The sequence below is a fragment of the Bos taurus genome, chromosome 3, assembly GCF_002263795.3.
Source record: "Bos taurus isolate L1 Dominette 01449 registration number 42190680 breed Hereford chromosome 3, ARS-UCD2.0, whole genome shotgun sequence".
NCBI classification, from domain to species: domain Eukaryota; kingdom Metazoa; phylum Chordata; class Mammalia; order Artiodactyla; family Bovidae; genus Bos; species Bos taurus.
The window spans coordinates 9,502,278-9,526,102 of NC_037330.1; the positions used below are offsets into that span (position 1 = coordinate 9,502,278).

General features: G+C 45.1%; 1 protein-coding gene and 1 long non-coding RNA gene across 9 annotated transcripts in view; one reads left to right on the top strand and one right to left on the bottom strand.

The window, feature by feature from the left end:
* The window catches only part of LOC101902959 (uncharacterized), a 26,590-nt gene extending 17,726 nt beyond the window's left edge, over positions 1 to 8,864 (top strand). The window contains exons 2-5 of one of the 3 annotated variants that reach the window (XR_009493829.1): positions 3,035 to 3,200; positions 7,383 to 7,455; positions 7,599 to 7,721; positions 8,724 to 8,864. This is a non-coding gene — a long non-coding RNA (uncharacterized lncRNA). The remainder of the gene's footprint in view (positions 1 to 3,034; positions 3,201 to 7,382; positions 7,456 to 7,598; positions 7,722 to 8,723) is intronic. The other 2 variants (XR_009493830.1, XR_009493831.1) reach the window with 2 other exon arrangements.
* ATP1A4 (ATPase Na+/K+ transporting subunit alpha 4) overlaps positions 1 to 18,561 on the bottom strand; it is a 32,853-nt gene extending 14,292 nt beyond the window's left edge. Inside the window, exons 1-13 of one of the 6 annotated variants that reach the window (XM_005203533.5) lie at positions 18,443 to 18,561; positions 18,013 to 18,194; positions 17,770 to 17,829; positions 15,701 to 15,904; positions 14,850 to 14,963; positions 12,282 to 12,416; positions 11,903 to 12,020; positions 10,148 to 10,416; positions 8,203 to 8,401; positions 7,843 to 7,952; positions 7,528 to 7,662; positions 3,104 to 3,293; positions 2,791 to 2,963 (exon numbers count right to left, since the gene is read on the bottom strand). In XM_005203533.5, the coding sequence (XP_005203590.1) occupies positions 2,791 to 2,963; positions 3,104 to 3,293; positions 7,528 to 7,662; positions 7,843 to 7,952; positions 8,203 to 8,401; positions 10,148 to 10,416; positions 11,903 to 12,020; positions 12,282 to 12,416; positions 14,850 to 14,963; positions 15,701 to 15,904; positions 17,770 to 17,829; positions 18,013 to 18,162 (1,857 nt within the window). In that variant the 5' untranslated portion in view covers positions 18,163 to 18,194; positions 18,443 to 18,561. Of the gene's footprint in view, positions 1 to 2,790; positions 2,964 to 3,103; positions 3,294 to 7,527; positions 7,663 to 7,842; positions 7,953 to 8,202; positions 8,402 to 10,147; positions 10,417 to 11,902; positions 12,021 to 12,281; positions 12,417 to 14,849; positions 14,964 to 15,700; positions 15,905 to 17,769; positions 17,830 to 18,012; positions 18,195 to 18,442 lie in introns of those variants that run through there. The other 5 variants (XM_059884755.1, NM_001144103.2, XM_059884756.1 and 2 more) reach the window with 5 other exon arrangements.
* Positions 18,562 to 23,825: the final 5,264 nt, after the last annotated feature.

The window sequence follows — 23,825 nt, forward strand, 5'->3', positions numbered from 1 at the left end:
CAGGTAGCTCAGTGGTAAAGAACCTGCCTGCCAATGCAGGAGACATAAGAGACGTGGGTTTGATCCCTGTGTCAGGAAAATCTCCTGGAGAAGGGCATGGTAACCCACTCCGGTATTCTTGGCTGGAGAATCCCATGGACAAAGGATCCTGGCAGGCCACAGGCCATGGGCTTGCAAAAGAGTTGGACAGGACTGAGCGACTAAATAACAACATAGCCAGTTAATAATGTTGTGACAGTTTCAGGTGGACAGCAAAGAGACTCAGCCATGTATACACATGTATCCATTCCCCGCCGACTCCCCTTCCATAATGGGATAATCTTATTTCAGTTTTCTTTTTTTTTGGCCATGCCACACACAGCATGTGGGATCTTATTCCTCCAAGGGATAGAACCCACACTCCGTGCATTGGAAGTGTGGAGTCTTAACTATTGGACCATCAAGGAAGTCCCTTATTTTAGTTTTTTAAAATCATTCATTCCTAAGGCCTGGACACATGACTATCTGAGAAACACCAGTTCCACCATCAATTGTAAAAAAAAATTTTGCTGCCACGCAGCTGTTATCCAGCCTCTTTCAACAGCTTCATCATATCCGTCAGCTCTGCATCAACACCACTTTGGAGTTAACCTTGGAAGGTTCTCACCGCTGGGACAACACTCTGTATGTGTTTGCTCAGTCATGTCCTGCCCCCTGGAACCCCATGGACTGTAGCCCGTCGGGATCCTCTGTCCATGGGATTTTCCAGGCAAGAATACTGGATTGGGTTGCACTTTCCTCCTCTAGAGGATCTTCTCGACCCAGGGGTCAAACCTGAGTCTCCTGTGTCTCCTGCCCTGGCAGGCAGTTCCTTTACCACTGAGTCACCTGGGAAACCCAACCCCCTGTTTAGCCACCACACTTCATCCTCCTTGAAGGATGGCCTCCTGTGTACATCTTAACCTCCCCTGTAGGGAAAAAAGGGAGTGATGCAGAATTCCTCACCAAGCCAGCCAAGTTTCTGTCAGCTTCAGGTCCAGAAGAGGTAAGCAATTAAAGTGTAAACCTGTGCCCAGAACAAGAATGGGCCCAGGAAGCACCAGCCTTTGTGCTTCAGGTGCCAGCTCCAGACCCGCCCGAGTCCCCTGCAGACCGTTACTTATCACAGCTCACTCTGCCTCTCAGGCCATGAGCGTGTCCTGCGCCGGCAGGCACCCTGACTCAGGTCACTTCTTTGTCTCCTGGGTGGGCCTCCCCACCTGTGGACACAATTATAGCTCTCCTTCTTGCTAAAGAGATCCATAAACTCCCCGATGAAGTAAACTTTAGACTACCTCCGTAATATCTATACTTCTCATCCCAGCAGCCCACCTGGAAGCTGAGAAAATGCAAATGAACCCCTTCTCCATTTAGCTACCATAGCATGATGTTGTAGATCTGTGGAGGACTATCAAGATGTATGGTTACCCTGTGCAGATGTGTTATAATGAACTGTTGCACCCCAAAACATCCTGTAGTAATCAGGGAATTCACTCAGAATAGTTTCCTCTATCCATTCCTCGGTTCCCACTATAGTGACCAATCATTGTACTTAGCATGACCCAGACTGCTCAGGGACAAACTGCCAATGGTTAAAGGTCAAGATGAAGTCAACTCTGACACAGAGCATCCAGTTCTCCTTAAATACTTCCAGCCCCACCCCAACTGCAACCTGCTCTCCTAAATATTCCAGAATATCAAGTGTGAGCAGAGAGGTGACAATACCTAATCTATGAAGACGTGTAAGAGTCTTAGAATTTGACCTTGGAGGGAGTTCCCTGGTGGCCTAGTGGTTAGGATTTGGTACTTGCACTGCAGAGCCCTGGGTTGGATCCCTGGTCGGGGAACCATCCCACATGCCAGCCAAAATACAAAAACAAACAAGCAAGCAGCAACAAGTGGTAGAATTTGGCCTGGGAAAGTGGAATACAGAACATCTCAGAATTAGAGGAATTTTACTGCTGCTATTCCATCAAGCCCAAAGTCCTCTTCCAACTGGAGGGAAGTTCCCATCTCTGGGTTTGCTCTCGGACCACTTCATTTTAAGCTTCTAGCTTTTGCCCCTGGACCTCACCCTGAGTCAGATCCATCGAGGGCCCCAGCTCTCAGTCTCTCATTCTCACAAGTGCTGCCCCAGGACCCCAGCCCACTTGGCTTCACCCTTTTGACAACCCACTCAGCAGTACATTTTTATGACATCTTCTAGCACTTCGCTATTTCCAGTGTGGCCTGCCACCAGCAGCAATGGCATCACCTGGGAGCTTGTCAGAAATACAGAATCTTGGAGTCTTCTGGACTTACTGAAAATGGATTTGCATTCCAATAAAAGCCCCAGGCTATTCAGTGCACATCAGTTTGAGAAGCACTCCCCTAGGGCTTAGGTTCTCAAACCTGTTTGCACACTGGAATCTCTAGGAGACTTTTGAAAAATACAGATACCTGGCTCCCAATCAGAAACTTGAAGGGGTCTGGAGTGTGGCCAAGGCATCAGAGTTTTAAAGCTCCCCTGGGGATCCCGTTTTATTTCATTTTTTAATTTTATTGAAGTATAGTTGATTTACACTGTTGTGTTCATCCCCTGGTGATTCTAATTCAAGACAGGATTCTAACTACAGAGGGCACAGTATAAAGTTCTCTCTTAAGACTAAAACTTATAAGCTCAAGGAAGCAGAAATCAGCTCAATTAAATGAAGAACCTACTCTGTCCAAGGTTTCCTACGGTTGATCCAGGTTAGGATAGGTGAGGGGTGTCTGGATTGCTCTGGCACTTACCTTAATCCCAGCACTCCGGCACTTGCCCACAGCATCGGGCACGGCAGCTCGGGGAGGGTCAATCATGGAGATGAGCCCCACGAAACAGAGGTTATTTATGGGAAAGTTGATTTCATCGGTGTTAAACTTGAATCCCTTGGGGTAAGTGTTAGGCAGATTCAAGAAGCAGAACCCTGGAGAGGGACAGAAGAGGGGACCAGTAGTCATTCCACTATGTCTCTACCCACTTGCCCCAACCTCCTAGATCCTTCACCCCACAAATAACGACAGTTTTGACGTCACTCTGCAGAGGCTTCTCCCACAGCCGCCTCACCTAGCACACGCTCCCCCAGACCTCCCAGATCCAAGTAGGCGTTTTGGAAGGCGTCCTTCATTTCATCGTCTATTGGGTACTCCTGCCCTTTCAGAAGGTAAGTAGAGCAAAATTCTAAGATCCTCTCGGGCGCCCCCTTCATCATCAGGACGTGGGCCTGGGAGCTGTCTTCCCTCAGGTGGATGGACACCTAGGGAGAGGAGAGGAAGCTTCGATGGAAGGAGGAGAGCACGAGGGTTGGGTCAGAGAAGCAAAGTTAAGCTGTGTCTACCTCCATTTCCTTTGTTCCCTGACCCAACACAGCCCTTCTCCCTGCAGTCATATCTGCTCTTTGGTCGAGCCCCTTCCTCCTTTGTAGGACCCCACAGCCTGTTGCACACGAATCTCTGTTATCTTCTTAGCCATACTTGGAGCTAAGGGCAGCCCAGGCACTTTGTCCCCCTGGCTTCCTCTCTGCCTGAGTAGCTAGTGAGCAGAGACAGCAGAGTGAACAGGAAAGAAAGCTTAGAGTTGAACACCTGTGTTCCAGAACCAACAGGAAGGCTTTCTTAGCTTTACGACCTCGGGTCTGTCCATTTAACCTCGGCAAACCTTAGCTCCTTTGAGAAAATGTCAAAGATCTGCGATGCCCACTTCATTTGGCTTTTATAGAGAGAGAGTATTAATGAAGAATATATTGAAAAGCACTGACAGTTCTTTACCACGATTGGTTGAGCCTGAAGGATGGGATTAGGGTGAGTAATAATAGTAGCATTTATTGAGCAGTTACTATGTGCCAGGCATTGTTCCAAGTGCTTTACGTGAATCGTCATTTTAATCCTCCAGCTACTTCCCTGTGAGGTAGGCACTATAAAGTTCTTTGTTTTATAGATGACAAAACTAAGCTTAAGCTGTGTCCAGACTCACATAGCTAGAAGGTAGAAGCAATCAAGGGAAGAATCCAAGTAGACTGACTTTAGAACATGCTCTCTTAACCAGTCCATGTTCTAAATTCTTTGTTAACTCTGTCATCACATATTTGGTGATAGTCTTTAATATTTATGATTGTGGCTTCATTTTTATTAATACTATCTTTATTTTTTTCCTAAAAGAATAAGGGTATCTATTCACTTTGAGTTACCAAACTCTTCAAGCATTCTGATTTTTTTTGCTAAGTCACTTCAGTCGTGTCCGACTCTGTGTGACCCCATAGATGGCAGCCCACCAGGCTCCCCGGTCCCTGGGATTCTCCAGGCAAGAACACTGGAGTGGGTTGCCATTTCCTTCTCCAATGGATGAAAGTGGAAAGTGAAAGTGAAGTCGCTCAGTCGTGTCCGACCCTCAGCGACCCCATGGACTGCAGCCTACCAGGCTCCTCTGTCCATGGGATTTTCCAGGCAAGAGTACTGGAGTGGGGTGCCATCGCCTTCTCCAAAACAATATGGAGATTTCTTTAAAAACTAGGAATAAACCTACCATGGGACCCAACAACCCCACTACTGGGCATGTATCCTGAGAAAACCATTCTAAAAGGCACATGTGCCACAGTGTTCACTGCAGCACAATCACAACAGTCAGGACGTGGAAGCAACTTAGATGTCCCTCGACAGATGAATGGATAAAGAAGCTGTGTACATACGTACAGTGGCATATTACTCAGCCATAAGAAGGAATGAATCTGAGTCAGATCTCATGAGGGGTGGTGGCTTCCACTATTCTTATGTTCATTTTTGGGAATGATAAATAAACTAATTTCCACATGTTGCTGGTAAAATTTCTATAATCGCGTCTTTGGAAATTTTATTTATATGTTGAATGTACTATTATTTTGTGTTTATGAATTTTTTTTTAACCAATAAACAGAACACATCTCCAAACCAAAAAAAAGAATATATTGAAAACTGTGAAGTACAATGGTTAGCCATTCTAGCCCCCTGGCCAATCTCCTGGAACCATGACGAGTCCCCTGAGAGGGGACTGGGGGTCCCTGTGGCTCAGTCGTGGAGCAGAGGGCATAGTCATGAAGGGAGCCTGAAGGACAGAGAAGATCAGTTTCAGTTTTCATTTTCCTGTGATCTGATCTGAGCAAAGGAGCTATTTCTGATGTTCCTCTAATGATCGACAGGAAATTCCTGCTACGTAACCTGTCGGGTAACAAAATCAGCACATTGGGAGGAACTGAGCCTGCGGTGCTGAGGGAGCCAGACCGCACTGGCCCAGGGAGAAGCCAGATGCAAAACCTGGGTGTAAAATGTAGTTACAACAGCTCCTCAGGAGACTTTCCAAAAACTATTTTATTCAAAATATGCTTAAGCAGTTAAAAGGGAAAACCTTAACTCACGTAAGCAGAAAGCTGTAAAAAACAATTTAAAAGCTTAATTTTCTGAGCATAAAAAAACCCCTTTGCTGACTATCTCCAATAGGAGATTATTGGAGATGACAGCAAGAACTGCTTAAGCTGGTAATTTAGTCACACACACACAAATCACACCTTGATAGAAAATTACAGATGCAAAAGATGGGAGAAACTGGAAATGTCAGAACTGAGAAGCTTCTTCCTTTCATTTCAGTCTCAGAGAGGGGAGAGAGACCAGGCCTTGCGAACGATCAACAGGCTAAGATGTATGTCCCTTGCATATCAGGGCCTCTGACTGCCCCGAGAGCAGAGAGCAAGCTGATAAAGCAGCTTGTTTATGGGTAGGGAAAGAAAGGAGTCAGAGGGGTTTTCTTGGGGCCCCAGGCAAGCCCCACCAGAGCTGGCGGCTTGCAGACTGGCCGAGCACACTTGGCGTAGAGGAGGATTTTGCTGTTTGAACTTGATATTCAATAGCTCAGAAAAGGCGTCTAACAGTCATCTAGGGGAAAGATTGCTATTTTTTTGGACATCCCAACAAATATCATAACTATGTTTTGCTTTTATTTTGAATCTTGTGGAAGGAGAGGTACCTAATTCTTTCCAGTTGAAGGCTTTAATTGGGCCTTGCCAAGCACAAAATTCCTGTCTGGTTAGTGAGGCCACTAAGCATCAGGAAAAAATGGAAATAGGTTTGCAGTCTGGGCCTAGGGGACCTATCTTATTTCACTGACGAAAAGCCAGTTGAGACAAAAAACCTTCAGGTCTGTTTCTTAAGCTTTCACTTGTTCAACATTCAATGTGAAAGTGTAGGTAATTTGTTTTAAAAAGATCTATACAGCTTTTATTATGTTGTTGTTATTTTTAGTTACAAAAATGTTTTTCTTGTGACGAAAACTTTTAAGATCTATTCTTTTAAGCAACTTTCAAGTATAAAAGTATGGACTGCTTCACGAATTTGCCTGTCATCTGGGGGCTATAGTAATCTCTGTATTATTCTAGTTTTAGTACATGTGTTGCGAAGTGAGCCCTGTTATGTGTTTTTAAGACTCAAAACCCAAACTGACTTTTGGGAGTCTCATTTCTTTTCTGTTATCCACACCTGAATGACCTTTATGGTATTGCATGAATTTAGAGAATTTCACTATTCTAAGCAAATCAACCCTTAACTGCTAGAGCTCCCACCCCAACAGTGATGCCGTTGTTCCCTCCTTTCCCCAGAACCCCTCCTAAAAGTGTGCCAGTGTTTCCCACATAGGAGGGAAGTACTGGGTTTCCTGTCCCTCTCATGAATTTTACTGTGAGGGCCACCACTGTCCCTCCCCCAGCATTTCTCCTTCTCTGGTCACATCTCCCTGGATCACACACAAAATGACCCTGGAAAAGCAGCTTCACAAACAGTCAGGAGAGCCCTGACCGCCTACCTGATGGCAGCTGCTAGAACTGCAGGCATGGAATGAAAAGAAATATTTGATGACTTGTGAGATAAGGTACTCGAGGAAGTGACTGACAAATCTAACATATTCTGCAGCAGCAAGTCTCACAGTTGCCACAGAGACACCCAGCCAGCCCTTGCTGCCTGTGGACATTTCAGAGAGTACTTCGTGACTAGCTCTCTGCATAGTGATGCAGCCTCAAGACTGCTTAGGGCTGAACGCCTCTTCCTTTATCATCTATGTCTGCCTTTTTCTGTTTACCACTTTCCCTTGGGCTTCCCTGGTGGCTCAGTGGTAAAGAATCTGCCTGCAATGCAGGAGCCGCAGGAGACTCGGGTTCAATCCCAGGGTTGAGAAGATCTCTTGGAGGAGGGCCTGGCAACACACTCCAGTATTCTTGCCTGGAGAATCCCATGCACAGAGGAGCCTGGTGGGCTACAGTCCACAGGGGCGCAGAGTCGGACAGGACTGAAGCAACTTGCACGCTAACATGCACGCACTTTCCCTTCAGGTGAGCCTGCCTCCTAACTGGGGTGCCGGTTACACGCTGTATCTTGTTCTGCAGCTCGGACGTAAAGGCAAAGGTAAAGCTCCCCCTTCCTCCAGAGGACGAGCCCGTCCCCCACTGCTATCTCCTACCTTGGTCGGTTCTATACCTGGTACTTGTTGGTAGAATTAAAGGGAATCTCTGCCACCTTGGGGCTTTTCTCTCTCATCTCGTTCACAGAGCTGTAGGACTGCTCGATGAACTTGAGGAGCGCTGACTCCGAAGCATCTCCTGTTGTTGCCCGCTGCCAGGATGGGGTTGGTGTAATAAGCCTGGGAGGCATGGCACCTTGGTTTGCCGACGGTAACAAGGAGAGGGGCAGAATGGGGAGGGCTGCTGGGGGGCATCACCCGGGGCCAGGAAAGAGAGATTTAGGCTTATATGCTGGGCACTGAAATCCCCTCTACCCGCTTGGGCCTGACACCTTAGCTATGGGAAGGCTCTCCTCATTCGCCTTAAAATCAGCCCGGTTGCAGAGGCCAGCGATTCGGGCCAGGATAAACCAGGTGTCAGAGCCCTTGGCAAATGGATTCCCTGAGGAGAGAACAGAATTGTGAGCGGTGGGGGGGTGGGGGGGTGGGATAGGAGAGTTTGAAGCAGGGGGTTATTTGCCTCCCATTCAGCATCCAGACACTCCTCAGAGACGCCGCCTCTTCTCCAGGCCTCCTGGCTCTCCTCTTACTCTCCAGCTCTCTCCTCAGTGTCTGGACTTAGCACACCCTCTCAGCTACCCATCACATCTCCCACATCCTTCCACTCTCTGACCACCAATGCCACCAGTCACCAGTCTGTTCTTCAGTGGTGTCCGCCTCGTAGATGGTCTTGTCGAACCACAGGTGGGCGACGGTCATGCGGTTCTGGGTGAGGGTGCCCGTCTTGTCAGAGCAGATGGTGGAGGTGGAGCCCAGAGTCTCCACCGCCTCCAGGTTCTTCACCAGGCAGTTCTTCCGAGCCATGCGCTTGGCTGTCAGGGTCAGGCATACCTAAGGCCAGGAGGAGGGGAGAGGGGCTTAAATGAAGAGGAGACCTCTGCTATTCACAGCTCTCTGTGGTTTCGGAAACCTGATCATTTTTATTGCTCTTTTAATTTTTGGTACTTATTTCCCTTTTGTTGTCACCTAGTCTTTAGAAATCCCATCTGTGGCCACAGTAAAGGAAATTAGGAAAATGATTTTGGTTTGTACTTTATGGCAGAGTTTCAAAAAAAGAGTGCATTCCTTTACCAGGGTATTGTAGAGAATGATCTCCTATTCCTTCTGGAATATTCCTCTCCCCCTTGATCCTTTCATCTTTTTTCTTCCACAGCCTCTTCTCCATTCAAGTTCAGGCCACACCTCTTTCTCAAGCCCAGTCTTTGCAAGGACCACGTTGATGACTAACCTTTGACTGTGGATAAGATGCTGGGGGCAGAGGAGGGTTGCACCAATAGTTTAAAGAAAGAATGAAGAGGAGAGAATGATGAAACTAAGAAGGACTGTTGCAGCGCTGAAAAGGACTTGAGAAATCACTTAAAACAGAAGATGTTTGTTAACCATAATTCAAGTGAAAACCAGGCATGCGGCAAGGTTATTTTAAAAGCAAATAAATTCTTAGGCTGTGGTTATGTACAGAATTTGAACTGTGGAATTTTTATTTACATAACATCATGAGTCCTGATGTTTTTGTGCTAGTCCAGCCACTCCCTAGATATTGTTCTCATTTCCATTTTAAGAAGGATATTGATAAAGAAGCACATGCTCCAAACAGGTGTCTGAAGATCATGTCACAGAAAGAAGGGCTAAGGGAAAAGGGATTCTTTGACCTCCCCCACTTGGAGAGTTTTAGGGGACATAATGGCTACTGCAAAAAAATCTAAAGGGTAGATTTGTAGAAGAGAGAGAATTGACTTATTTTGTGTTCCTTCAGATAAGAAAACTAGGATCAAACAGAGAATCATATGTCTATTCAACATAATGAAATCTAACTAGAGCAACTCACAGAGAAGGCAATGGCACCCTACTCCAGTACTCTTGCCTGGAAAATGCCATGGACGGAGGAGCCTGGTGGGCTGCAGTCCATGGGGTCGCTGGGAGTCAGACACAACTGAGCGACTTCACTTTCACTTTTCACCTTCATGCACTGGAGAAGGAAATGGCAACCCACCCCACTGTTCTTGCCTGGAGAATCCCAGGGCCGGGAGAGCCTGGCGGGCTGCCATCTCTGGGGTCGCAGAGTCGGACATGACTAAAGCAACTTAGCAGCAGCAGCAGAGCAACTCAGCAATGAAATGAAGTCAGACAAAAGTGGGGTGGGCTTCCCATTACTAGAAATCATCATCTCCTGCAGGTTTTATACAGGATATTCGGCATTGGTTGAAAGGTTGAATTTCTGTGAACTCTGAAGTCCTTACCAGTAAGATGCTATAATCCTAATAAATTGAGGCCCTGGGGTGCAGAGAGTTGGCCGGGTTCACCAGCCAGTACACCCAGGACTGGAACTCACTCTGGGTGATTTATAATCTAATGCTTTCTGCATCATAACTGACTTCTTTTCTCATTAAAGAGAGAAGGCACCAGAAAATACGGGTGGAGGAAGTCAGCGTAACCTGGGAACTAAATGATTTGACATCTGTGTATGCATTGGAGTACTCTGCACTTGAGAGGCTCAGCCACAAAAGAACATACGAGTGACTTCACTTCCTTGGGGGCAGTTTGTCTGCCTTGGAGCCACCCAACACCCTGGTTACTCACTGTGACGGTGGCCAGCAGTCCCTCAGGCACGTTGGCCACAATGATGCCGATAAGGAAAATGACAGCCTCCAGCCAGGTGTAGCCCAAGATAAGCGAGAGCCCAAAGAAAGTGACACCCAGGAAGACGGCCACCCCTGTGATCAGATGGATGAAGTGTTCAAGCTCAATAGCAATGGGGGTCTTGCCCACTGCCAGACCGGAGGTCAGTGAGGCTATACGGCCCATCACGGTGGAGTCTCCGGTGGCAATCACAATACCTTGGGCTGAGCCTGTGGATGAAGGGGGAAGTCTGAATCCGGAAGGCTGTTGGATTTGGTTCCTACATAGAGAAAACTGTCACTGGTCAAAAACAAGGGTCTCTGAGTGGTTATTACATTCTGCTCTCTTTACGTTTCGTTTGTACAAGTGAGGGGCTCCTACTCTGAAAAATCTCAGATTCCACAGTTCTCCAGAGATAGCCAATTTTATTGCCTAATCGCCTTCACCGTCAAGGTCTTCGTCTTTGTTGGCACTTAATCTAAATATCTCCTGTTGCCTGCATGTTTCTCATTTTGTCCTCGGCAGCTGAAGAGTTTCCTGAGCCCCAGGAATAGTGGTTACCCTTCTGCTGGAATCCAGCGTTCCCAAACCCCCCATCCTCTAACCCAGGGCTTCTCAATTTGCACCCCCAGGACTCATCTGGCAGCATCTGAGTTGAGACCGAGATGGGAGGGGTTGCTACTGGCACCTAATAGCCAGAGAGCAGGGTGCTGCCAGACATCCTGGCACTCAGAGGACAGCCCTCCTTCCCCTACCAGCAAGAACGCTGCCCAGGTGTCAGTAGCGCTCTGCCTGGAGCCCCCTCCCTGCTTTGCTGGCTGGAGCCAGTCTGACCCCTGCTGGCTGGCACAGGCCATAACAGTGGGGCTTCTGGGCCCTAAGTCAGGAGGCAAACTTCACACACAGGATGTAGAACACTCAGGCATGCGGCTTGAAATGAAGGACCCCACAAAGTTCTTTGCTTACAATAATTCTTCTTACCTTACCACAATGACTGAAATTCCTACCATTAAAGTTACAGTCAGAATCACCCAGAAAAGCAACATATTATAGAGATAGCTCTTATTTTTTAATCAGAAAGACTCGTGCCTGAAAGTTCAACTTTTCAACGTACTAGCTGTTTGCTCTGGGGCAAGTTCAGATTTCTAAAGTCAGCACCCTCTCTTGGGATGCTGAGGAGAAGTTAGGGCTTACTTCAGGAGAAGAATGAATTAGCAAGGCTGAATAATTTTCTTCTCTTCTATGCTATTTTCAGCTCATAGAGCACAGTCCATTCACTACATAGAATAAAAATAGCTACAATTACAGGGCACTTAAAATGTATTAGGCCTTGTGCTAAGCATTTTATATGTATTATCTTCTTTAACCCACATAAAAATTTATGGACCAGCGACTTTCAGTATCGTCATTGTTCAAATGTGGAAATGATGGCTTTGACCTTTAATTTAAGATCGTACAGCTCACGAGTGAAAAAGAAGGTAGCCTATTTACTAGCTATTACATTCCCTACTACCTTTAGATGATAAAGAGTTCTAGAAATCTTTGTTTCAACCTTTGCTTCTTTTTTTTTTGGCACGCAAGATCTTAACTCCCCAACTAGAGATCGAAACTGTGCCCCCTGCAGCAGACCGTCGGAGTTCTAACCACCGGACCACCCTAGGTGACCACCATCAACCTTTACTTTTGAATCTAGGCTACTTATGATTCGACATTCACCTTCCACACAGTTGGTGGAGAAGAAGCAGATATTTTGGGTCTCCAGAGGGTTCTCATTGGTGAACTCAGTGGAGCGGGACTGGGGCTCTGACTCTCCTGTCAAGGATGAGTTGTCCACCTGGGATGGGAGAGAGGAGGGTCATAAAGCGAGAATGGAAAAAAAGATTTACACAGATGACACATCTTTTTCTGCCACCAGCATCATCATTATCGACACGCAGACAGAAACATAAACTTGCACACCACTGTAACCTCAAATTAGCTCTTGTGACTTCTCACGGTTCCAAATAAGATGGTAATTTCATTAACTGAGCCCAGGTCACCGCGGTGCTCAAAGACCACACTCGGCCTCCTTCCGCAGCGTTTCACACCCCCTCACCTTACATCCTTGTGAAGAGATAAGCCGGATGTCAGCGGGAATCCGATCCCCACCCTTCACTTCTACCAGGTCGCCTACCACCACTTCGTATACAGGGATCTGAAACTTCTCTCCACCTCGAATGACCAGAGCTTGCTGTGGGAAGACAGTGTAGGGTCATTTCCAAGGCTCTTTTCTCTTTCACATCCAGTTCCTGGTCTCCTGTGCTCTGATTCCCACGGTCACTCACCACATCCTTTGTGCAGATCACTTTGGTAGATTGCAAATTCTTACCATCACTGTCTGCAGGGCCCTTTGATGCTCCTCTCACTTACACCTCATGTAGGAATGGGGTTTATCTTCATTTCTACATTTAGGTTGGACCGTATGGCTTGCTTTGGCCCATAGGACATTAGCAAATGTAATGCAAGCAGATGCTTAAAAAATGCTTGCACACTGGGGCTTGCCCTCTGTCACCATACTGAACAGGCTCAAGCTAGCCTCCTGGAGGAAGAGAGTTTATAAGGAGAAAGGCCCAGATGTCCATGACATCTCATCTGAGGCCCCAGACACGTGAATGAGGTCATCTAAGACCATCCAGCACCAGCTAAGCCCAGCCCAGATACGAAGAACAGCCTAGCCACAGTGAGAAGTATGATATTTGTCGTTTTGAGCCACGGTGTTTTTATGGTGGCTTGCTAGGCAGCAGACACCGATAGGCTCCAAACTCCCACTTCATTCTACCGAAACATTTTCCCCTGAACTCTTACCCAAGGAAGAAATTAAGTTCTGTTGACATCAAAGGGAGAAGATCCTGGGCTAAAAGGCTAAAACATGACTATGTCATTGGGATAATCTAGAGCCTGTCCCTCTTCAAGTTTCCAGCCCTGTGCCTAGGAATGTCCTTCTGCCGTCCTGTTTTCCAGGTTCTCTAGAAAGGTTTTATTTGAAAATAATCTAAACTTTCAGAAGAGTTGCAAGAATAAAAATTGTACCAAGAACACCTATATAACCTTTACCCAGACTCATCTGTTAACATTTTACCCTATCTGCTCTGTGATTTGTTCTCTGTCTCTACATGTGTGTATGTGAATTCTTTTTTCCCCCAAACTATTTGAGGGCAAGTTACATACATCATGATCTTTTTAAAAAAAATTATCTTTTTTGATGTGGACCATTTTTAAAGTCTTTATTGAATTTGTTACAATATTGCTTCTGTTTTACATTTTGTTTTTTGACTGTAACGCATGTGGGATCTTAGTTCGCTGACCAGGGATCGAACCACATCCCCTACACTGGAAGCTGAGGTTTTAACCACTGACTGCCAGGGAAGTCCCCACATAAGTCATGATCTTTTATCATACATACTTCAAGGTGCATTTCCCAGGAATTAGGTGAAGGAAATGGAAACCCACTCCAGTATTCTTGCCTGGAAAATTCCATGGATAGAGGAGCCTGGTGGGCTACAGTAGTCCATGGGGTTGCAAAGAGCCAGACATGACTTAGTGACTAAGCATGCAAGCATAAGAATTAGGGTATTAAATAACCATAAAATGGTCACCAAACTCAGTAAATTTCACATAGACACAATACTTTCATCTGCTGTCTGCATTCCAGTTTTATTGACCCAACATATCCTTAAAGGCATTATTTTCTGCTCGAGCACAGGATTTGGTCTAGGGTCAGATACTGCATTTAGCTGTCATGTACATTTAGCCTCCTTTAATCTGCATCACTGGAGAAGGCAATGGCACCCCACTCCAGTACTCTTGCCTGAAAAATCCCATGGATGGAGGAGCCTGGTGGGCTGCAGTCCATGGGGTCGCTGGGAGTCGGACACGACTGAGCGACTTCACTTTCACTTTTCACTTTCATGCATTGGAGAAGGAAATGGCAACCCACTCCACTGTTCTTGCCTGGAGAATCCCAGGGACAAGGGAGCCTGGTGGGCTGCCATCTATGGAGTCACATAGAGTCGGACACGACTGAAGCGACTTAGCAGCAGCAGCAATCTGTATCACTTCCATAGCTGTTCTCTGTCTTTAAAAACATTGACATTTGAAGAATCTGCCTTCCCCAACCCCCTGTGCCTCCACCTTACTTTTTTTGGGGTAGAACCCAATAGATTTGAGGTTTCATATTATGCTCATTGGACTTCCCTGGTGGCTCAGACAGTAAAGAATCCACCTGCAATGCGGGAGACCTGGATTAAATCCCTGTGTGGGGAAGATTTCCTGGAGAAGGGAATGGCAGCCCACTCCAGTATTCTGGCCTGGGGAATTCCATGGACAGAGGAACTGGCCGGCTGCAGCCCGTGGGTTCACAGAGTCAGAAACCACTGAACGACTAACACTCTCATTACGCTCATTAGATTCAGATTATGCATTTCAGACCAGACAACTTCAAAGGTGATGTTTTTCTCAGGGTACTTTTAAGGCCAGACAGGACAAAACTTAAATGAATTCACCCTCATTATCAGCCTCACACAGTCCACTCATGGTAGAGTACAATTCTTCAAGGGACATAAAGTCATATATTCGGTTACATTCTAACACATTCTCTTACTAGATCCTTCCATATGAATCCTACCTGAGGTACCATGTTCTTAAAAGATTCCATGATCTTGGAGCTCTTGGCTTCCTGATAATAGGAGAAGCAGCCAGTGATGATGACCACGACAGTTAGTACAATGCCCAGGTACAGCTGCAGGTAGGGAAACCAAGGGCTCGTCAATAGGTTCTTTCCTCCCTCTTCATCCTCAGAAAGTCAGTTTGCAAGGGTAATAGCCATTTTTCTGGGTGGAGGAAACCATGGGACTCAGCGGGAGAGCGCAGGGGTTGAGCAGAGTCTGAGACAGCCTGGATCTTTCAGCTTCAACCCCGAGCTACAGTTTGGAGCCAGCAAAACTCCAGATCCGAGAAGCGCCATCTTTTCCTCTCCAGAAAGGCTACTCACAGCGGGAGGGGGCTCGTGAGGGAGATGGACAGGAAGGAGAGAGATTAAAAGTCTGCGAAAGAGAATGGACAGCAACATGCTTTGATGATCAGTCGGGAGGATAATCAAAGGAGAACAAGTTTCTAGAGAGAACTCTGTATCTCAGGGAGCTGAGTCAGATGCTTTCTTTTTCCTTTTTCGGCCACACCACATGGCTAGCAGGATCTTAGTTTCTTGACCAGGGATCAAACTTGTGCCCCCTGTGGTGGAAGCACTGCAATGCAGCGGAGTCCTAACCACTGGACTGCCAGGGCATTTCCAAGATCTTTTTTTTTTTTTAAAGAGGCTTTCTAGATAAAAGGGAAACCAGGAAGGACCAAAGCTCTCTTAGCAACCCCTGGGAGTACATTGATTTGGACCTGAAGACTTCAGGAGTGCTAGGCTGCCGAGCAGAAGAGCAGCAGGGGCTGAGCAGAGACTGGGCAGCCGTGGTTGAACAGACTCACGTTGTCTTTGGTGGTGTCCTCATTGAAATACAACTGGATGCCGAAGGCCACGAAGCAAAGAATGGCACCAGTCCACAGCAGGAGGGAGAAGCCGCCGAAAAGCTGCTTGCAGAATTTGACCCATTCTGGAGTGGTAGAGGGAGGGGTCAGTGCATTGGGTCCATCTCGAGTCAGGATTTCCTGCGCCTTTTCAGGGCTATGGCCCTGTGTGGAGAAGAAATAGGGAGGAAGGGAGAACCATGAGAAGAAAGTAGCTGTCACAAAGGAGAACCTGGCTTCAGAGCACAGATCTGCCGTTTATAGCCCCAGGATAAGTCGAGAGACCAGTGAAGTTCTCCGAAGGTCAGCCTGGAAGTTCTTCCTACCTAAGTGGGGTTCTAAACCTTGCATTACAGAAGGATATTGTTTAGCCTCCCTACATAGGAAGGATTTTTAGTTTATGGGTTGATTCACAAATCTTTTGAACACCTGTCTTGGGACGCGTACAACGGTAGAGTACTGAAGTGAGTAAGACTGATGCTGGGCCTAACGGAACTCCACCTCCAGTGAGGAGATGCATATAAACGATTTATCATACAGTGTGCCAGGCTAATGGAATGATGAGATACAAAGCATATGCTTATAATGTACAGACATCCACACTTTGATTCTTTAACTTGGAAATAGAAAAAAACAAACAAGCAGCTAGATACATGAAAGTAGATCCTCACTCTAGCCTGGTGCATAAACTTGGGTGCTTTTCCCTCTGAGTGACAGTGAGAGAAAAACCTGCTAGAGGATTGTAATAAAAAGAAGAAGAAGAAAGTAGCTTCTCTTAAATATCCATCAGCCACTCCCCAACCTGCCCTGGAAAAATACAATTTAAATAAAAACAGGACCCGTCTCCCACGCTCATCTCTGGTTACCAGATGGTCACCCTAAGACCCTCCAATGAAGAGATTCTAGAGCTCAGAGGAACTTACATTTCCAGGGCTTTTGTTTATTTGTGATCATTGTATTAGTGGTTAGAGTAGAAGCAGCAGTAGTGAAGTGACAGCAGCGGTAATATACAGTTTTGCTGTTAAACCAGCAGTTCTCAAAGTGTGGCCTGGGGACCTACAGGGTCCTGAGATGCTTTCTGGGCAGAGGGGATCCACAAAGCCAAACAATTTTTTTTTTCTTTTGGCCACAAGTAGAGTCCTAACCACTGGACCATGAAAGAATTCTCAAACAATTTTCATAATAACACTAAATTGTTGTTTGTCTTTTCACTCTCATTCTCTTGAGTATATAGTAGCATTTTCCCAAGGCTACAGGGCACATGATACTACAACAGAGTTAATGCTGAAACTATGTGAGAATCCAGCAGTCTTCTCCTAAAAAGCTAGATGTTAGATTTGCAAAAATGTAAAATACCACTAATGTTTTTGCTTTGAAAAGCAGTTGACATAAAAACATTTGTACTAATAGGTAATAGCTTTACTCTTACAAATGAATTAAGAAATACTTTTTAATCATCTTAATTTTAATTTCTAATATGATAAATATAGATGATAGATGTGTGCTGTGCTTGGTTGCTCAGTCGTGTCCAACTCTTTGCCACCCCATGGACCGCAGCCTACCAGGCTCCTCTGTTCATGGGATTCTCCTGGAAAGAATACTGGGTTGCTATGCCGTCCCTTCAGGGGATCTTCTTGACCCAGGGATCCAACCCATGTCTCCTGCGGTACCTGCACTGCAGGTGTATTCTTTACGGCTGAGCCACTGGGGAAGCCTGCTAGATGTAACCCACATAAGCCAAAGCTCCTTGGAGTCCTTGATAATCTGTAAGAGTGTGAATGGGTCCCCGGGACAAAGGTTGAGACGTGCTGCCCTAGTCCATCCTATTCTTTGCTCTAATCCTGAGCTCTCTTTGGAGTAGTTACCATTATCGTCTTTTTCGGAATGTGTGTCCTTGGCTAGGTGCAGGTTAAGGGTCAGAACATTGACCTTCAAGTCAGCGGCTAGATTTCCAGCTCTGCCTTTGTCCTGGGAGCCTCAGGGTCGGGGATGGAGAGCCTCTGCCTCCCTCGGGGAACTTCTCCACTCACCCTGGTCAGGTCCACAGAGTACTTGGCGCTCAGCTCATCCAAGGTTAATTTGTGATCATCCTGAGGAGACAGTAGAGCCACTGAGGGTCAGGCGGTGACACATCATTTCCAGGGGAAACGTTTATGGGGAAGAGGGGAGGCTCTGGCCTGCGTGATGAATTCTCAGGGTGAGATATTAGAAGGCTGAGGGTTGAGAGAGACTTTGGAGGGCAGTTTGCCAGCACCCTCTTCAGCTCTTCTCACCATGACTACTTCCTTCTTCAGCTCCTCTATATCTTTCTTCTTTTTTTTCCTCTTCATTTTTTTTTTACTCATCTTAGGACTGTTTGTAGGTCCTGGGTTTGGATTCCGCTCATGAGGTGTCACGGCCCCTTTTTTCCCTCCAAGCCCCATGGTTTTCCCTGGATATGGCTGCCCCAGATCAACTGGTGGGAAGAAAGCAAAGAGAGTGAGGAGTGTGAGGGGTCAGAGGAAGGAGGAGACTGGGGAGAGTGGAAGACCGGCTCATGGAAGGGGGGCCAAGGGAGGCCGGCAGGGAGGGCAGCGGTGAGGAAGCCCTGGATGGGGAAGGGGGAGGCGTGGCGGGGTGAGAGGAGCCTGGGCCTAAGTCACAGGAAGGAGAAGGGGTAAGGCAAGGGAGCCAAGGGAATGAAGCGTGGAGGGTGTTATGTGCCTCAGTGCTGAAGATGCTACAGGACCCTGAGCAGGTAGGAAGTGCAGTGGGCTTCAGGGTATGCTGGAAGCCCCCCAGTCATAGCCCCGGTGGCTCCAAGGCAACGCCCAGGCCTGTGGTCACAAAGGCCTCTGCAAAGTTCTAACCCAGAATACACAAGTCTTAGTCTCTGGGTTTGGCAACAATTGGAGCAGGATCTGCCACAGAGACAATTGTAGCCTGAAGGCAAGACTAGAGCAAGGTCCCAGCCTGGTCCTGCCAGCTTCCAGGACCCAGGGGTACCCCAGATAGCTGACTCAAAAAATAAAGTAGGCAATCCGTATGTGAGTGTGCTTTTGCAGAAGCGCACTTCCCACAGACATTGACTTTGAGCTTTTGGTTCTAGGAGATCAGATAGCAGGTTAGGTCAGACTTTGGACTTTTGAATCAGTTCTGGCTTTGAATCCTGTCTCCTCTGCTTACCAGAGGAGTATGGCTTTGGTTAAGTCACCTAACCCCTTTGTGCCTCTCTTTCCTCATCGTTAGAGGGGGATGCCATCTACATTGTAAGCTGGCAAGAGTAAGGATTAAAGTGGTGTGCTTCATGTAAAGCATATCTGATATACATAGTATGTGCTCAACAAATGAAGTGAAAGTCACCTACTCGTGTCTGACTCTTTGCGACCCCATGGACTGTAGCCTACCAGGCTCCTCTGTCCAAGAGATTCTCCAGGCAAGAATACTGGAGTGGGTTGCCATTTCCTTCTCCAGGGGATTGTCCCAACCCAGGGATCAAACCCTGGTCTTCTGCATTGCAGGCAGATTCTTTACCTGCTGAGCCACCAGGGAAGCCCTGTGATCAACATATAGCTTGAATTAAATGTTATGAGTCTTATCTGTCGCTTAATGTACAGCTCTTCTCAGTGAGACCGAAAATACCCTTTCCATGTGAATACCCTGTATTTCCTCATGACATATTTATCTCTTTTATTCACCTTCATTGACATCTTGGTATGCTGTTTGGTTGTATTAACTTTATATATATTTTACATGGAAAATTATGTTGTGCCTCCTTCCAAAAAACCATCTGAAGTGGCTAATATGTTTATATTATTTATACATTTTTCAGTTATGTATGTCATATACATTTTTCCTTTCTAAGGTGGGATATTTATTTAACTGTGTTTTGTTTTGGCATGCTTTTCAAAAATATGACTGGATCAGAAAACATCCACCTAGGGGCTGATGTAACATTCCTTTAGTTTTCAGAAATAGAAAATTTCCCTTCCCAGCTGGGACAAGTAATAGTTTGTTTCTTTAATAGATTGGCTGAAATTTTCCTTCTCTTCTAAAAGCATACAAAATAGGAACTGAGAGTCCCCCTTCCCTCTCCCTAAACTTAGACTCCCCACCGCTGATGTCACCGCTGTTGGCAGTGTGTGGTGCGTCCTTCCAGTCTTTTTTCTACATTTATACCAATAGTATCTATAAGGAGGTGGATTCTCACTTTTTACAGGCTCATTCAACTCCCCTTTCATTTATGTAAAGATTTTATTTAATGGCCACAAGGCATACCGTATTCTGTATTGATGGTGGTCTATTCACTCACTCCCACTACTAATTGATTTATAGGACATTTCCCTTTTAATTTTTTAACTATTAAAAACATTGCTGCAGCAGCATCCTTATTTATAGTACTTTTAGGCCTTTGAGCTTCAGTTTACATAGAACTGATTCCTGTTCTGAATCATAAGATACTCTCATTTAAAATCTTAAAAAATTTCTTCCAGATTGCTCTTCAAAAGGGCTTGTCTTACCCATATTCCACCAACAAGATACAGAAATGTCCACTTCCCACACTTTGATTACACTGGATGACCCTGACCATTTTCATTTTTTCTATCATAACTGGCAGACCTTGATATCTTACAGTTTTAATTTCCATTTCTTTATTTTCTAGGTAGTGCTTTTTCTTATATTTATTGGCTTTCTGGACTTCATTTTCCTTTTTCTAAATTGTCATTATTTGCCCAATATTCCATTGTTCTTTTCCTTATTGATGTGTTCCAAGGGATTCCAACCTCTTATCATATACATTACAAATATTTTCTCCCAGTCTCTGTGTTTAATGTAGATCATAAAATCCCAAAGAGCAAGGTTAGAATTAAAGTTAAAACTGCTAAGTTAATCTAGGCATCATCCATGTAACAATAGCACTTAGCCCAGCTTTGCACATAGGAGGTCCCTCAAGGCAACTTTATTGACAATAAAATCAAGTGAATTTATTTTTGAAAACCCCATTCTGTCCCACAGATCTTAGCTCAAAAGTCTACCTCTTCTGAGAGGCCTTTTCTAATTGCCAAATCCAAAATAGCAGCTCTCACAAGCAGTCCTCAATCCATCACTTGTGGACTTCACTGCACTTCTTAACCTCTGAAATTATCCTGCCGCTTATCCATTGACTTGTTAAGTTTTCTGTTTCTCCATGACAGTGAGGACTTTCTGGGCTTATTTAGGCTCTGTACCAAGCCCCTAGAATAGCACAGAGTGGTTCATCCCCAGACAGTTCCTAAAAATAAGTTGATGACAATGAATTTTCAGGTTTTATCTGAATATTATAAGGTTCGATACCCATCATTTTTGTCTGTTATGTTTTAAAACCTGTTAGAGTTGATATGGAGCATTACAGTTATCTACTCATTTGCTTCATCAGTTCAGTTCAGTTCAATTGCTCAGTCGTGTCTGATTCTTTGCGACCCCATGAATTGCAGCACGCCACGCCTCCCTGTCCATCACCATCTCCGGGAGTCCACTCAAACTCATGTCCATGGAGTCGGTGATGCCATCCAGCCATCTCATCCTCTGTCATCCCCTTCTCCTCCTTCCCCCAATCCCTCCCAGCATCAGAGTCTTCCAATTAGTCAACTCTTCGCATGAGGTGGCCAGAGTACTGGAGTTTCAGCTTTAGCATCATTCCTTCCAAAGAACACCCAGGGCTGATCTCCTTTAGAATGGACTGGTTGGATCTCCTTGCAGCCCAAGGGACTCTCAAGAGTCTTCTCCAACACCACAGTTCAAACGCATCTTCGGTGCTCAGGTTTCTTCACAGTCCAACTCTCACATCCATACATGACCACAGGAAAAACCATAGCCTTGACTAGTTGGACCTTTGTTGGCAAAATATTGTCTCTGCTTTTCAATATGCTATCTAGGTTGGTCATAACTTTCCTTCCAAGGAGTAAGTGTCTTTTAATTTCATGGCTGCAGTCAACATCTGCAGTGATTTTGGAGCCCCCCAAAATAAAGTCTGACACTGTTTCCACTGTTTCCCCATCTATTTCCCATGAAGTGATGGGACCAGATGCCATGATCTTCATTTTCTGAATGTTGAGCTTTAAGCCAACTTTTTCACTCTCCTCTTTCACTTTCATCAAGAGGCTTTTTAGTTCCTCTTCAGTTTCTGTCATAAGGGTGGTGTCATCTGCGTATCTGAGGTTATTGATATTTCTCCCGGAAATCTTGGTTCCAGCTTGTGCTTCCTCCAGTCCAGCGTTTCTCATGATGTACTCTGCGTATAAGTTAAATAAGCAGGGTGACAATATCCAGCCTTGACGTACTCCTTTTCCTTTGGAACCAGTCTGTTGTTCCATGTCCAGTTCTAACTGTTGCTTCCTGACCTGCATATAGGTTTCTCAAGAGGCAGATCAGGTGGTCTGGTATTCACATCTCTTGAAGAATTTCCCACAGTTTATTGTGATCCACGCAGTCAAAGGCTTTGGCATAGTCAATACAGCAGAAATAGATGTTTTTCTGGAACTCTCTTGCTTTTTCCATGATCCAGCGGATGTTGGCAATTTGATCTCTGGTTCCTCTGCCTTTTCTAAAACCAGCTTGAACATTTGCTTCATAATTACTTATTAAAAATTACTTATTAAAAAAACCCTCTGATATTCTTACCTGATGACTCTTGCAGCTGAATGTCACAACCCACATGTCATGTTTTATAAAAAGACAGTGAGGCTTTTAATTGGTATGATATTGGCTCTTTATAGCAACTTATTTTTACCTTTACTATATTCCGTCTTCCCAAACAACAGTCAAGTTTAGCCTTCCATGCATTTATGGTTTTTTTAAAATTATTCTCATTGTGTTTTTAAATTTTCTTTAATAAGTACCTTATGTCACAAACGCTAAGTCTTGAATGTAATTTGTTTTGGTTCTGTTGTAAATAGAGAGCTCTTTTACTGTATTTTCTAATACACAGAGATAAATTTTATTTTTAAAAAACCAATGTCTTGTACCTATAATTTTGAAGTCATTGCTTATAGGACTTTTTTGTTGTTGCTATAGCTTTCTTTTGGTTGACTTCCTTGGATACTTTTAGGTATTTAACCATATTCATTATCAAAAAACTATGTTTTTATTTCTTCCAGCTTGTCCCTTTATTTAGACCATATAAATACAAACTTCTTATCCAAGATTTCAAATGTTGCTGCTATTGCTTTTGTTATAATTGTTATTATTATAGTTTTCTAGATTCATACATCCTTCCCTGCTTCTCTGAACATAATTATATTTTCCTTAATGCTTTTTCCTCAAACATCTTAATCAGGAATAAACATTAAATTTCACTGATAACCTTCTAACATCTTTTGAAATAATTATTTAATCATTTTTCTAGTGAATGTTAGTGGTTAGTTTCTGTACAATATACTGTCCTTGAATTCTACTATTTGATGATAGTCAAATGGTCTACTATTTGATGATACATTAACAAATATATATATTTGTTTATTTTATTAAATTCTATCAAAACTCTATTTGTTTCATAAAATAGGCTGAGCAATATAAAAGTTTTTCTGTCTTAAGGCAATGGCACCCTACTCCAGTACTCTTGCCTGAAAAATCCCATGGACTGAGGAGCCTGGTGGGCTGCAGTCCATGGGGTCGCAAAGAGTCGGACACGACTGAGCGACTTCACTTTCACTTTTCACTTTCATGCATTGGAGAAGGAAATGGCAACCCACTCCAGTGTTCTTGCCTGGAGAATCCCAGGGACAGGGAAGCCTGGTGGGCTGCCATCTATGGGGTCGCACAGAGTCAGACACAACTGAAGTGACTCAGCAGCAGCAGCAGCAGTACAGTTGAAATAATATAAGAGTGTTCTTTGAGTTCTAATTGTTGGCAATTTTATCTGCTCCTCAGTGCTCTGAGCAGACTGATGGCTGAAAACTTATAGACACAGGCCCCATGGACGGTACAGCATTCAGTTGTTTTTAATGTTACCCGGGGCCAAAGATCCAGGAAAATGTTTTGAGTGCCCCTTATTTCCTACTTCCCCCATTCTTTAATCCCTGAAATAAATGTGGGATCAGGGATCAGAGACACAGCTGACCCATGGCTT